A 12050-nucleotide genomic window follows, 5' to 3' on the forward strand; every position below is an offset into this window, starting at 1 on the left:
ACTGCATCTGATAAAGAGGCGTTTTCTTTTGTTGTGCAGGGACATACGGTAGAAAAGATGACTTACCTGCAGTAGCTGTAGATACCAGGGCCGCAAGGCCCTCACCAAACAAAACACCACCTTTATACGGCAGAGCCTCCATAGCCCTCTTAGAGTCCGCATCTCCATTCCATTGATGAATCCATAACACTCTCCTATCCGAGATTGTCATGGCATTGGCCCTTGATCCCAAGAGACCAATATTTCTTGCAGCCTCCCTTAGATAGACTGCAGCGTCCCTGATATGACCCAGTGTCAAAAGAATGCTATCCCTATCCAGGGTATCCAAGTCAGATGATAAGTTATCTGCCCACTTTTCAATTGCACTACTCACCCATGCCGATGCTACGGCAGGTCTGAGCAGCGTACCCGTAGTGGCGTAAATAGATTTCAAAGTAGTTTCCTGCTTACGATCCGCAGGATCCTTTAGGGCCGCCGTGTCAGGGGACGGAAGCGCCACCATCTTGGGCAGTCGTGCTAGAGCCTTGTCCACATTGGGGGTCGACTTCCACTTATTCCTATCCTCAGAGGGGAACGGGTATGCCATAATAATTCTCTTGTGAATCAGCAACTTTTTGTCAGGATTTTCCCAAGCCTTTTCAAAAAGAGTGTGTTCAGTTCATGAGAGGGAGGAAACGTTACCGGAGGTTTCTTTCCTTTAAACATACAGACCCTTGTCTCAGGAACAGTAGGGTCTTCCGTGACATGCAACACCTCTTTTATTGCCACAATCATGTACTTAATGCTCTTAGCCAGTTTAGGATTCAACCTGGCATCACCATAGTCGACACTGGAATCCGAATCCGTGTCGGTATCTGTGTCTGCTATTTGGGTAAACGGCCGTTTCTGTGACCCTGAGGAAGACTGCGTTTGCAATAAAGCATCTTCCATGGATTGTCTCCATGTTTGGTTCTGAGCGTTAGATTTATCCAATCTCTTATTTAATAAAGCCACATTTGCAATCAAGGCACTCAACATATTTACCCAATCAGCAGTCAGCGGTGCCGACAGATTCACTCCTGCACACTGTTCTGTCCCCACACCAGCCTCCTTCTGGGAAGAGCCTTCAGCTTCAGACATGTCAACACTCGTACCGACACCACTATCACACCGGCTATAGGGGACAGACCCACAATAAGGCCTATCAGAGAAAACACAGAGGGAGTTTGCCAGCTCACACCCAGCGCCCAACCCGGTCTGAAAGCATATAATAATGCCTGTCAGCGCTGTTTAAAATAATAATCAACACCAAAATTTGCTGTGCCCCCCCCCCGTTTAGTACTCTGTTACTTGTGACAGAAGTGTAGGAGGCCAGGACCAGCGTCTCTGCAACTCACAGTGGAAAGAAAATGGCGCTGAGTAGAGCTGGAAGGACCAAGCCCCGCCCCTTTCATGGAGCGCTTATGTCCCGCTATTTTTTTTAAATACTGGCCGGGGTCTGTATACAGTGCCTATGCACTGTATACTACTTTTGACAGGCTGAATTTGAGGTATTATTGCTGCCCAGGGCGCCGCCCCCCCCCCCCCTGCACCCATGTAGTGCCGCTTGTGTGTGGGAGCAATGGCGCGCAGCGCAACCGCTGCGCAGTACCTCCGAGACTGAAGTCTTCTGCCGTCTGTAATGAAGTCCTCTTTGCTTCGGTTACTCACCCGGCTTCTTTCTTCTGGCTCTGTGAGGGGGACGACGGCGCGGCTCCGGGAACGAGCAGCTAGGCTATACCAAGTGATCAGACCCTCTGGAGCTAATGGTGTCCAGTGGCATAAGAAGCAGAGCCTTTAACTCACAGAAGTAGGTCTGCTTCTCTCCCCTCAGTCCCACGAAGCAGGGAGCCTGTTGCCAGCAGTGCTCCCTGAAAACAATAAACCTAAAAAAAGTATTTTTTCAGAGAAACTCAGGAGAGCTCCCCTGGTGTGTGTCCAGTCTCTCTGGGCACAGAATCTAACTGAGGTCTGGAGGAGGGGCATAGAGGGAGGAGCCAGTTCACACCCATTTAAAGTCTTAAATTGCCCATGTCTCCTGCGGATCCCGTCTATACCCCATGGTCCTTTTGGAATCCCCAGCATCCTCTAGGACGTATGAGAAACTGGGGTGCCATTTAGTACCATGGGGATGTACCAAAGCTTCCAAACAACGTGGGAGTGTGCTGAGGTTCCTGCAAAACTAATTGACCAAACCGAAGGTCCTCAGAGGCCAAAGTAATGAACTTGTAGAACCTAGCAAACGTGCTCGAACCAGACCAAATAGCTGCTCGGCAAAGCTATAAAGCTGAGACACCCCGGGCAGCCGCCCAGGAAGAACCCACCGACCGAGTAGAGTGGGCCTGAACAGATTTTGGAACCGGCAAACCTGTCGTGGAATAAGCATGCTGGATAGTGAGCCTGATCCAGCATGCCATGGACTGCTTTGAAGCAGGACACCCAATTTTATTGGGATCATAAAGAACAAACAGAGTCTGATTTTCTGTGACGAGCTGTTCTCTTTACATACACCTTCAAAACCATCACAACATCCAAAGACTTTGAAGTAGCAGAGGTGTCGGTGACGACCGGAACCACAATAGGTTGGTGGATGAGAAACGCAGACACCACTTTAGGAAGAAATTGCGGACGAGTTCTGAGTTCAGCTCTGCCCTCATGGAAAATTAAATAGGGACTTCTGTGAGACAAAGCCCCCCAAGTTCCAACACACGTCTTGCTGAAAGCAAAGGTCAACAGTGTGACGGTTTTCCACGCAAGATATTTTACGTCCACCTCCTGTAACGGTTCAAACCAGTCCGACTGGAGGAACTGCAGCACCAAATTGAGATCCCATGGTGCCGTGAGGCACAAATGAAGGTTGGATGTGCAAAACACCTTTCAGAACGTCTGGACCTCAGGGAGAGAAGCCAATTGTTTCTTAAAGAAAATGGATAAGGCCGAAATCTGGACTTTTATGGAACCCAGACGTAGGCCCACATCCACACCTGCCTGCAGATAAAGCAGGAAACGTGCCAGATGAAATTCCACCGCAGAATACATTTCTGCTCTCACACCAAGAGATGTATTTCTTCCAAATACGGTGGTAATGTTTAGACGTTACCCCCTTCCTGGCTTGGCTCATAGTCGAGATAATCTTGTTAGGGATCCCTCTATTGGCAAGAATCAGCCGTTCAACTTCCATGCCGTCAAACATAGCCACGGTAAGTCCTGATAGATGAACGGGCCCTGTTGCAGAAGGTCCTTGCGAAGAGGTAGAGGTCACGGATCTTCGAGGAGCATCTCCAGAAGGTCCGCGTACCAGGCTCTTCTTGGCCAGTCCGGAGCAATGAGTATTGCTTGAACCATTTCCCCTTTTTATTATTTTTAGAATTCTGGGGATCAGAGGAAGTGGAGGAAACACGTACACCATCTGATAGACTCATGGAGTCGTCAGAGCGTCTACCGCCACTGCCTGTGGGTCTCTCGACCTGGAACAATACCGCTTGAGCTTCTTGTTAAGACGAGAGACCATCATGTCGATTTGTGGATATCCCCATCAATGTGTCAAGCACCTGAACACTACCGGGTGAATGCCCCACTCCCCCGGGTGCAGGTTGTGTCTGCTGAGGAAATCTGCTTCCCAGTTGTCTACTCCCGAAATGAAGACCGCTGTCAATGTCACAATGTTTTTTCCCCAGAATGTTGATTGGTAGGATGACTTCCTGACTTAACCATCTTCCTTGAAACTGCACCCCCTGGGTGACTGCTCCCAAACCTCCGAGGCCTGCGTCCGTGGTTAACAGAATCCAGTTCTGAATTCTGAACCTCCAACCTTTGACGAGGTGAGAAGTCTGTAGCCACCACAGAAGGGAGATCCTGGCTTTTGGCGACAGACGGATCCTCTGGTGCATGTGAAGATGTGATCCGGACCATTTGTCCAACAAATCGAGCTGGAAGGGTCTTGTGTGAAACCTTCCGTATTGAAGCACCTCGTAAGAGGCCACCATTTTCCCAGAAGGTGAATGCATAGATGCACAGATATCCAGGTTGGCTTCAGGACATCCCCAACCATCGACTGGATTACCAATGTCTTTTCCAACGGAAGGAACACCTTCTGCGACTCAGTGTCCAGTATCATTCCCAGGAATGGAAGCCTCCGTGTTGGCTCTAGGGGAGATTTCGGGAGGTTCAGAATCCACCCGTGATCCTGGAGAAGTTTGGTTGAGAGACCAATGCTGTCCTGCAACCTCTCCGTGGACGGTGCCTTTATCAGAAGATCGTCCAGGTACGGAATTATATTCACTCCCTGTTTGCGGAGTAGAAACATCATCTCTACCAACACTTTGGTGAACATCCTCGGTGTTGTGGAGAGACCAAATGGCAGGGCCTGGAACTGATAATGACAGCCCTGCAGTGCAAACCGAAGATAAGCATGAGGCGGCCAGATCGGAATGTGAAGGTACGCATCCTTGATATCCAGAGTCACTAGGAATTCCCCTTCCTCCAGACCTGAGATCACTGCTCTCAGAGACTCCATCTTGAACTTGAACACTCTTAAGAACGAGTTCAACGACTTGAGGTTCAGAATCGGCCATACCAAACCGTCCGGTTTCAGTAATACAAACAAGTTGGAATAGTACCCCTTGTTTTGTAGATGAGGTGGAACTTTAACAATGACGTGAGTCTGTACCAGCTTTTGGATGGCATGCTGTAAAGTTATACTTGCCTCTTGTGAAACTGGTAAGCCTAATTCGAAGAATCTGTGAGGTGGGAGCTCTTGGAACTCCAGTTTGTAGCCCTGGGAAATAAGATCTATGACCCAGGGATCCCGGCACAAACGTAACCAGATGTGACTGAAGAATTTTAGTTGGACCCCCACCTGACAGCCTTCCAGGCATCGCGGTCCACCGTCATGCTGAAGGCTTTGAGGAGGCAGAGTCTGACCTCTGTTCCTGAACACCTGCAGTTGCTGCTTTGCGTGGTGTTCTACGACCTCTGGAGGTCGTAGAAGCACCTCTGGATTCACTCTTAAACTTGGCCGTCCGAAAGGACTGTAAATTTGAAGCTGAATAAGCTTTCCTGGCTGGGGGAGCTGTGAAAGGAAGATATGTAGACTTCCATGCAGTAGCTTTGGAGATCCCTTTGTCTAGTTCATCTCCAAACAAGGCCTCTCCTGTGAATGGTAGGCCTTCCACGCCTTTCCATGAGTCCGCATCAGCAGTCCACTGGCGTAACCACAAGCCCTGCGTGCTGACACTGACAAAGCGGTGGTGCGTGCATTAAGTAAGACTCTCTCTTTTATGGCTTCCACCATAAAGTTTGCAGAGTCCTGTATATTGCTGCAGGAGTAAAACAACATCCCCCCAGACAAGGAATCTAACCCCTCAATTAGGTTACCTGACCATTTAGCAATGGCTTTTGTGACCCTTGCACATGCAATAGTGGGTCTCTGGGCCACCCCAGCAGCTGTGTACAATGATTTGAGTGTAGTTTCAATATTACGATCACATGTGTCTTTTAGGGAGGCTGCACCAGGGACAGGTAATACCATTTTTCGTGACAGCCTAGAGACTGATGCGTCCACTATCGGTGGATTTTCCCATTTTTTTCCTATCCTCCAGAGGGAAAGGAAAAGATGAAACAACATTTTAGGGATTTTAAATTTCTTATCAGGATTAACCCACGGTTCTTCAAATAGGGAATTCAATTCCTTTGACACAGGAAAAGTGACTGAGGACTTCTTCACAGTAAAAAAAGTTTCCTCACAGTCCTCAGACGCCTTTTCAGGAATTTGCAGAACATCTCTGATAGCCTCTATAAGAGCTTCTATTACCTGTGACAGAGTAGCATCCCCCCCTCCAAATCCACCTCACCCTCCTCCATGTTTGACCCGTCAGTGTCAGACTGCAGAATATGGGCCAGAGACTGTTTTTGCGGACAAATGTGAGGTGATTGAGACGCTGGTTTGGGGACTGAGTCTCTATTCATAAACTCATCCACAGTCTGTCTTAAGTATTGTGTCTCTTTCTCATTGCGGGATAATTTCGTAGAAATATTGGAGATCATTCCTTTAATGGAATTAACCCAGTCCGGTGCAGCCCCGCTATTCTGGGAAGGTGCACTGCCCTGAGTACCCAGTAATGAACCCCCTGGTGAAGAGGAACACTCCGCTGTACAAGAAACACACTCTTTGTCTGACATAATGTAAATGTGACAGCACACACAGGAAAAGGTTAAGCACAATTAACCCACAAAGAGCCTTTCAGGGAGATACAGAGTTATTTGGAGCCAGCCCAGACCGCAAGCTTATCGTCAATGTCAAGCTTAGCAGGGTCGCAGACTAAGTACCCTGACAGGGGACTTAAACTAATAATCGCTCTCCCCCTGCTATGACCTCCTGGTACCGCTGAGGTAAATTGGAGTCACTCTGGAGGAGCTGCGTGTCCCTGTCAGTCAGCGTCTGTGTCTACTGCTGAGGGAAAATGGCGCTGGTGAACTGCTGGATCCTCTCATAGTGAAGGCCCCGCACCCTTCAATGGTGCACGGTCTTCCCGCTTTATTATACTGGCTGAGGTAATCTGGTGCTTAAAATGGAGAGAAAATTGTTTTAAGGCTGTTTTTGCCAGTGTGTGTACTGTGTACAGCGTACTAAGAAGCAGCCCCCCCCCCCCCCCCCCCCAAAAAAAAAAATCTCACGAAGCAGGCAGGCTGGTGCCATTTAAACCTGCATGAAAATAACAAACATATAAAATAAATGCAGAAAACTCTTCAGGAGCCTCCATAAGCATGACCGGCTCCTCCGGACACATTTTTGAAACGGAGTCTGGTAGGAGGGGCATAGAGGGAGGAGCCAGCCCACACTATCAAATTCTTAAAGTGCCCATGGCTCCTAGTGGACCCATCTATACCCCATGGTACTAAATGGAACCCCAGTATCCTCTAGGACATAAGAGAAAAATAAAAAATGTAGACACAGAAATGAAATAGACACAAGAAAGCATTCGCAGACACTGGAAACAAAATTAATACCAGCACAGAAGTTGTAACAGGTAAAATGGGAAACTAGATCATAAACTCAGGGAGTCTTTTAAATGAAAGTAAATCCCCCTGTAGGTCAAAACTTTTCAAAGTCGTGGCAATAGCGTTTGAAGCTTTTTACACATTCAAGTGTTCACAATATAAAATCAATTCAAGACTAACGAACCTACTTTAGTCACCTGTAAATTGACAACAAACTTCAAAACACGGCAGTGGCCTCTTACAATTATCTATCATTTTATATTGGCAGTGCTGTTCTGAGAATGAAAACGTTCATCAGGGCTGTCAAGGACAGTCTGGGCTTCAACAATGTTTCCCAGGAACCATTTCATATTACATAATAATAAGAGTACATAGCATTCAATTTGCGGATACCTGGTATGAAATGGAAATCCAGTGACAGGACTGCAATTTTATCAATGGAATTCCCCCAGAAGTCCCAATGGCGGGAAGGATCAGGTCTCACCTGCCTGCTAGCATTACTCGATCAATCTAAAGTAGATCTATTTAATTTAAATCCAGTTTAAATCCATTTGTGCTAGCAAAAGCAGAAACCCAAAACAAAAGGTCTCAAAACAAAAAAAAATAAAATAAATGAAAAACAAAACAAAAAACAGCATATTTGGTACATACATTAAATCCTTCCCTCTGAATGCATTGGGAGACACTGCACACTAAGTATGCGGACTCTCCGTCAGGACACTGACATCTTTAGAATATTTAAGGTGTTAGCGCCTCTCTTTCCCATATTCCTATCCTACTAAAGTTACTATTCAACTTAAGACACATAGTTACAGAACAAAAAAAAAAAGAAAAAACCTCCTTGAAATAAAAACATAACTTTTACAAACTTTCATAAAGGGAGGGCATACAAGTCCCCCAATGAATTTATAGAAACACTGGATCCTGGGAACATACCAAAGTATCAGTAGCATACGCAACCCCTTATGTCCAAAACTGGCATTTTAAATGATTTACCTGATTCAGAGGGATCGAAAAGGCCAACTGTTCAAATCATTCAGTGTGTACGCACTTCAAATCATCCAGTGTGTACGCACTATGAACCTAGAACCTAATTCAGGTGCTGTTTGAGTTGCCATCACTGCTGCTTCTTTGCAAGCAGCAGTGATCGCTCTGTATGATAATGCAACAGGAGGAGTCTGCAGTAGTGACCTGACCTATGTCCGTATCGGATCTCTCTCACCACTGGGTGGGCTTACAGGAAGCCGTCCGTCACAGAGGCCAGGAAATCTGCGTCCTGCAACAGAGATCCTCGACCTCTTCTCACCCCCTAAACGCTGGCAATGCGCCTCCGTTTTCTCAAACGGAGGCCATCGCCATCCCCCACCAAAAGCAGACTATCACTTACAGTCTGCTGCTGTACTGCTTCCAACATTGCAGAACCCTTTTGCACATGCGCAACTGAATGACCACGTGGGCACACTCCCACTGCGTTATCAGTCACATCTTCACGTTGGCCATACGTGCTTGCTGGGTGGTCTTCAGTTTGCCGGCTGTCGGGATCCCGGGGCACAGTATACCGGCGCCGGAATCCCGACAGCCGGCATACCGACACCTTTTCTCCCTCTTGGGGGTCCACGACCTTCCTGGAGGGAGAATAGATAGCGTGGCACGCATAGAACGCCACCGTGCTTAGTTTAGAGTGCCCCCAAAAAGACAAAACTTCTGTGGTTTTTGTTCTCTTACAAAAACACCCCCCTAATGAGAAAACACATTGTCCAGTGCAGGAGGACTGTGCCACCTGGGAATTCCGTCTTCTATGGACAGGAAAGCAGTGAATGTAATATCTGAAAATCCAACCAGATACCAAATTCACTACACACCAGCACCCCATCGAAAGATTTAAATCACTTGCCCAATGCAGTTCTGCAGTACTATTATTAGAGTTTTCTCCACAGAAGCTTGTAAATTATTTTCTGAATAGAAACTTTGTTTGATATTATTTGTCGTTCTTCATTAAGGTCTCCAACCTGTCTTTATTGCTTTGCTTTGTATCAATTTCCATCTCTACTAGTTCATCGTCCTCCAGTTTCATGATTCCATCCTCATTTGTCCCATTCTCCTTTATTTCATCATCCAAAAGCTCATATGTACAGTTATTAAGACTTTGTCGCCATAACTGCCTATCAGGTACCTGTGACAAAGAAAAAAAAGAAAAAAAATCTTTCACCCTTTATTGAACAGAGCTCTCAAACAATTCTGAGAAATAAGGAATACAGAAGTAAATCAAACATGGAATCCGAAATGTTAAATTGTAAAATGAACAGAAATGATTATTGCAAACAGTAAATTGAAAACCAAGCAGGATATTCAATTAGTGCAGAGTTTTCAGACAGTTGGAAAATCGGCACTAATTCTACCATTGGGTATTTAATAGCGGGCGTTTGACTGGTTTTTGCTCTGTTTTCGCAGCGCCTTCTGGATTTTTTTTGTTTTTGGTCGAATCGGCATGGGCGAAAAAGGACCCAAAAAAACCAGAAAAAAACCCCCCTGCCGAAAACGCCCGTGAATTCGACAAAACACGTGGTTCAGCATTAAATTCACCGATCCACGTGGTTTTTGACCGGGTGGATTTTTTGACAAGTCGAAAAATTGGAACGGGCTTTGAATAGGTCGAATGTAAATTCGACCTACAAACGGCTGGAAAGCGCACTTTTTTTGACTAACTGAATACTCCCCCAAATGTTAAACAGGAAGCAGGGGGAGGGAGAGTGAAGGTGTGAGTTTAAACACTTAGGGCCAAATGTAATAGAGTGAGAATTTCAGAAAGTGAGAGATTTGGTAAGGTTTTTCAGGTTTTTTTTTTTAAAAAAAACCTGCAAAACCTTACCAACTCTCTCACCTTTCTGAAACTCTCACTTTAATTACATTTGGCCCCTAGTTTTAAATGTATGACCAATTAATAACCAAATTTTAAATTAAAAAAATAAATTAAATTTATATATTACTACACCTCTTTTCAGCTTCTCCCAGGCAACATTTATTTTCCTATGCAGAGTAATGCTCAATCCCAAGCAACACAGGTTATTTTCACAGCATGCTTTTACTGAAACAATTTAGTTCAGATATGTGAAGCACAACATGAATATCAACATTTTTTAATTAAATTCAAGATTCTAAATTAGGTTTGCCTATATTTTCCACTATGCATTCTGCATATGTTACATGCCAGTTAAATACCTTAACAGCACCAAGAGTACCCTGGTAAATCCTATCTTCAATGTCCAGGAGGAGGTCGCATAGTCTTAGCTCTAATTGTTTTTCAGCAGTGGTCTGTGTGGGATCCGACACGTTCAGAGATCGCCCCCGCCCAATCTTAACGTCCGTTGAGAGTGGACAGTCTACAAAAGTAACTTTTATTAGCAATGCAGACAACTTTTGGTTTAATAGGTTTACATATGTGCTTTAAAACCTTTGAAAACAGGACTTTTATACATCAGAAGGGCCACTGGTATCATAGGCTACAGAAACTCCTCCTAGTACTTTGGTTAAAAACAAAAAAACACACAACTATAGCAATTCAACCAGTAATCTTACCCCTCTATACCTCAATCCTGCATTTATCCGACTAAGCCCCATAGGATATAGCCAGAGACAAAAAACACCCCTGAAAAATAAACATTGAAACAGGACAACTTGAGCATAAAAAGGTTAAGTCTCAGTGCCTCAAAAAAGGATTCAGATATGTAACGATTTAATACAAATCTAAAAAATACTTTTCTCATTCCAGTTGGGGATCACTGCTAATAAGAGGTTGATCTCCCTAAGCTGCCCCTTTGGTTGGGTACGCACACAGGGTAATGGTACGCAGCACGGGATGCAGTTATGTGACTGGTGGTCAGGATCCCACTCTGACTTAGGGGGGTAGCCTCAACAGCCATGTCATTTAATGCAGTTGCTGTAAGTCAGGGTGCACAAATGGTCCTTGTTGTAAGAGGTGTAATGGCCACTGAACACCTACCAGTAGCTGAAGATGCAAGAACCTAGCCAGACGGGACAAATCTGGAGTTACAAGAATGACTTTCAGCTCACGTTTGATACGCTTGAGCAACCGAGGCAGTAGAGGAAAGGGTGGAAACAGGTACACTAAACTGTACCTCCACGGCACTAGGTCATGTACCCTGGAATAATATCGGGGCAGCTGATTGTTGCTTCGGGACCATGAGATCCATCTGTGATCTGACTTACCGCTGGACTAGATCTTGAAAAACCTCTGGATGAAGAGCCCAATCACTGGGATGGAGATCCTAGCGACTGAGGTAGTCAGCCTCCCAGTTTTCTACTCCTGGAATGAAAACTGCCGATATTGCTACCGCATGATGTTCCGCCCATCTAAAGATGCGCATGACTTTGTGCATGGACATGCGGTTTTGAGTTCCGCTCTGCCAGTTTATGGAGGCTGTGGCATTATCCGATTGGACTCTGATGTCTTTCACCACGAGCAGATGAGACACCTCGAAGAGAGCACTGAAGACTGCTCGTAGCTCCAGGACATTGATAGGCAGCCTCGTCCCCTGACTGGACCAGCAACCCTGGAACTGGTCGTCCAGAACCACAGCTCCTTGAACTCTGACTGGTGTCTGTCATGAGGATTGTCCAGTTCCAAATTCCGAACAGATGTGCGACAATTACTCACATCACCTTGGTGAACACTGGGTGCTGACAACTAGGCAGTTGTTTATTTAAAATGTTTTTTGATGGAAAGAGCTATAGATAAAGAGTAGGAGCTGCACTACATACAATCAACATTCTAAGAGTCTCCACGTACTTCAACCAGTTTTTCTATTCAGTGCCACCAACTGCACAGGCACAACTTGATCAACATCTTATGGCTTTTCTTGAAAGCAAAGTTTCCCGTGAACCAAAAGGTTTAACACTAGTATAAACTGTAAGGCATGCATCATATGCATAGCCTTTGCAGGGGACCAAGAATCCATAAGTGAACAACTTGCACCTTTCCCACCCCCAAGTGTCAGCCCCTGATGGAGTTGTGG

The 12050-nt window shown here is 45.8% G+C and overlaps 1 protein-coding gene across 3 annotated transcripts in view; it reads right to left on the reverse strand.

Moving 5' to 3' along the window:
• BAZ1A (bromodomain adjacent to zinc finger domain 1A) overlaps positions 1-12050 on the reverse strand; it is a 284468-nt gene that overhangs the window by 58403 nt on the left and 214015 nt on the right. For all 3 annotated transcript variants that reach the window (XM_063947878.1, XM_063947879.1, XM_063947877.1), the window contains exons 19-20: positions 10237-10397; positions 9027-9190 (exon numbers count right to left, since the gene is read on the reverse strand). In XM_063947878.1, the coding sequence (XP_063803948.1) occupies positions 9027-9190; positions 10237-10397 (325 nt within the window). The remainder of the gene's footprint in view (positions 1-9026; positions 9191-10236; positions 10398-12050) is intronic.

This window comes from Pseudophryne corroboree, chromosome 12 (genome assembly GCF_028390025.1).
Source record: "Pseudophryne corroboree isolate aPseCor3 chromosome 12, aPseCor3.hap2, whole genome shotgun sequence".
NCBI classification, from domain to species: Eukaryota; Metazoa; Chordata; class Amphibia; order Anura; family Myobatrachidae; genus Pseudophryne; species Pseudophryne corroboree.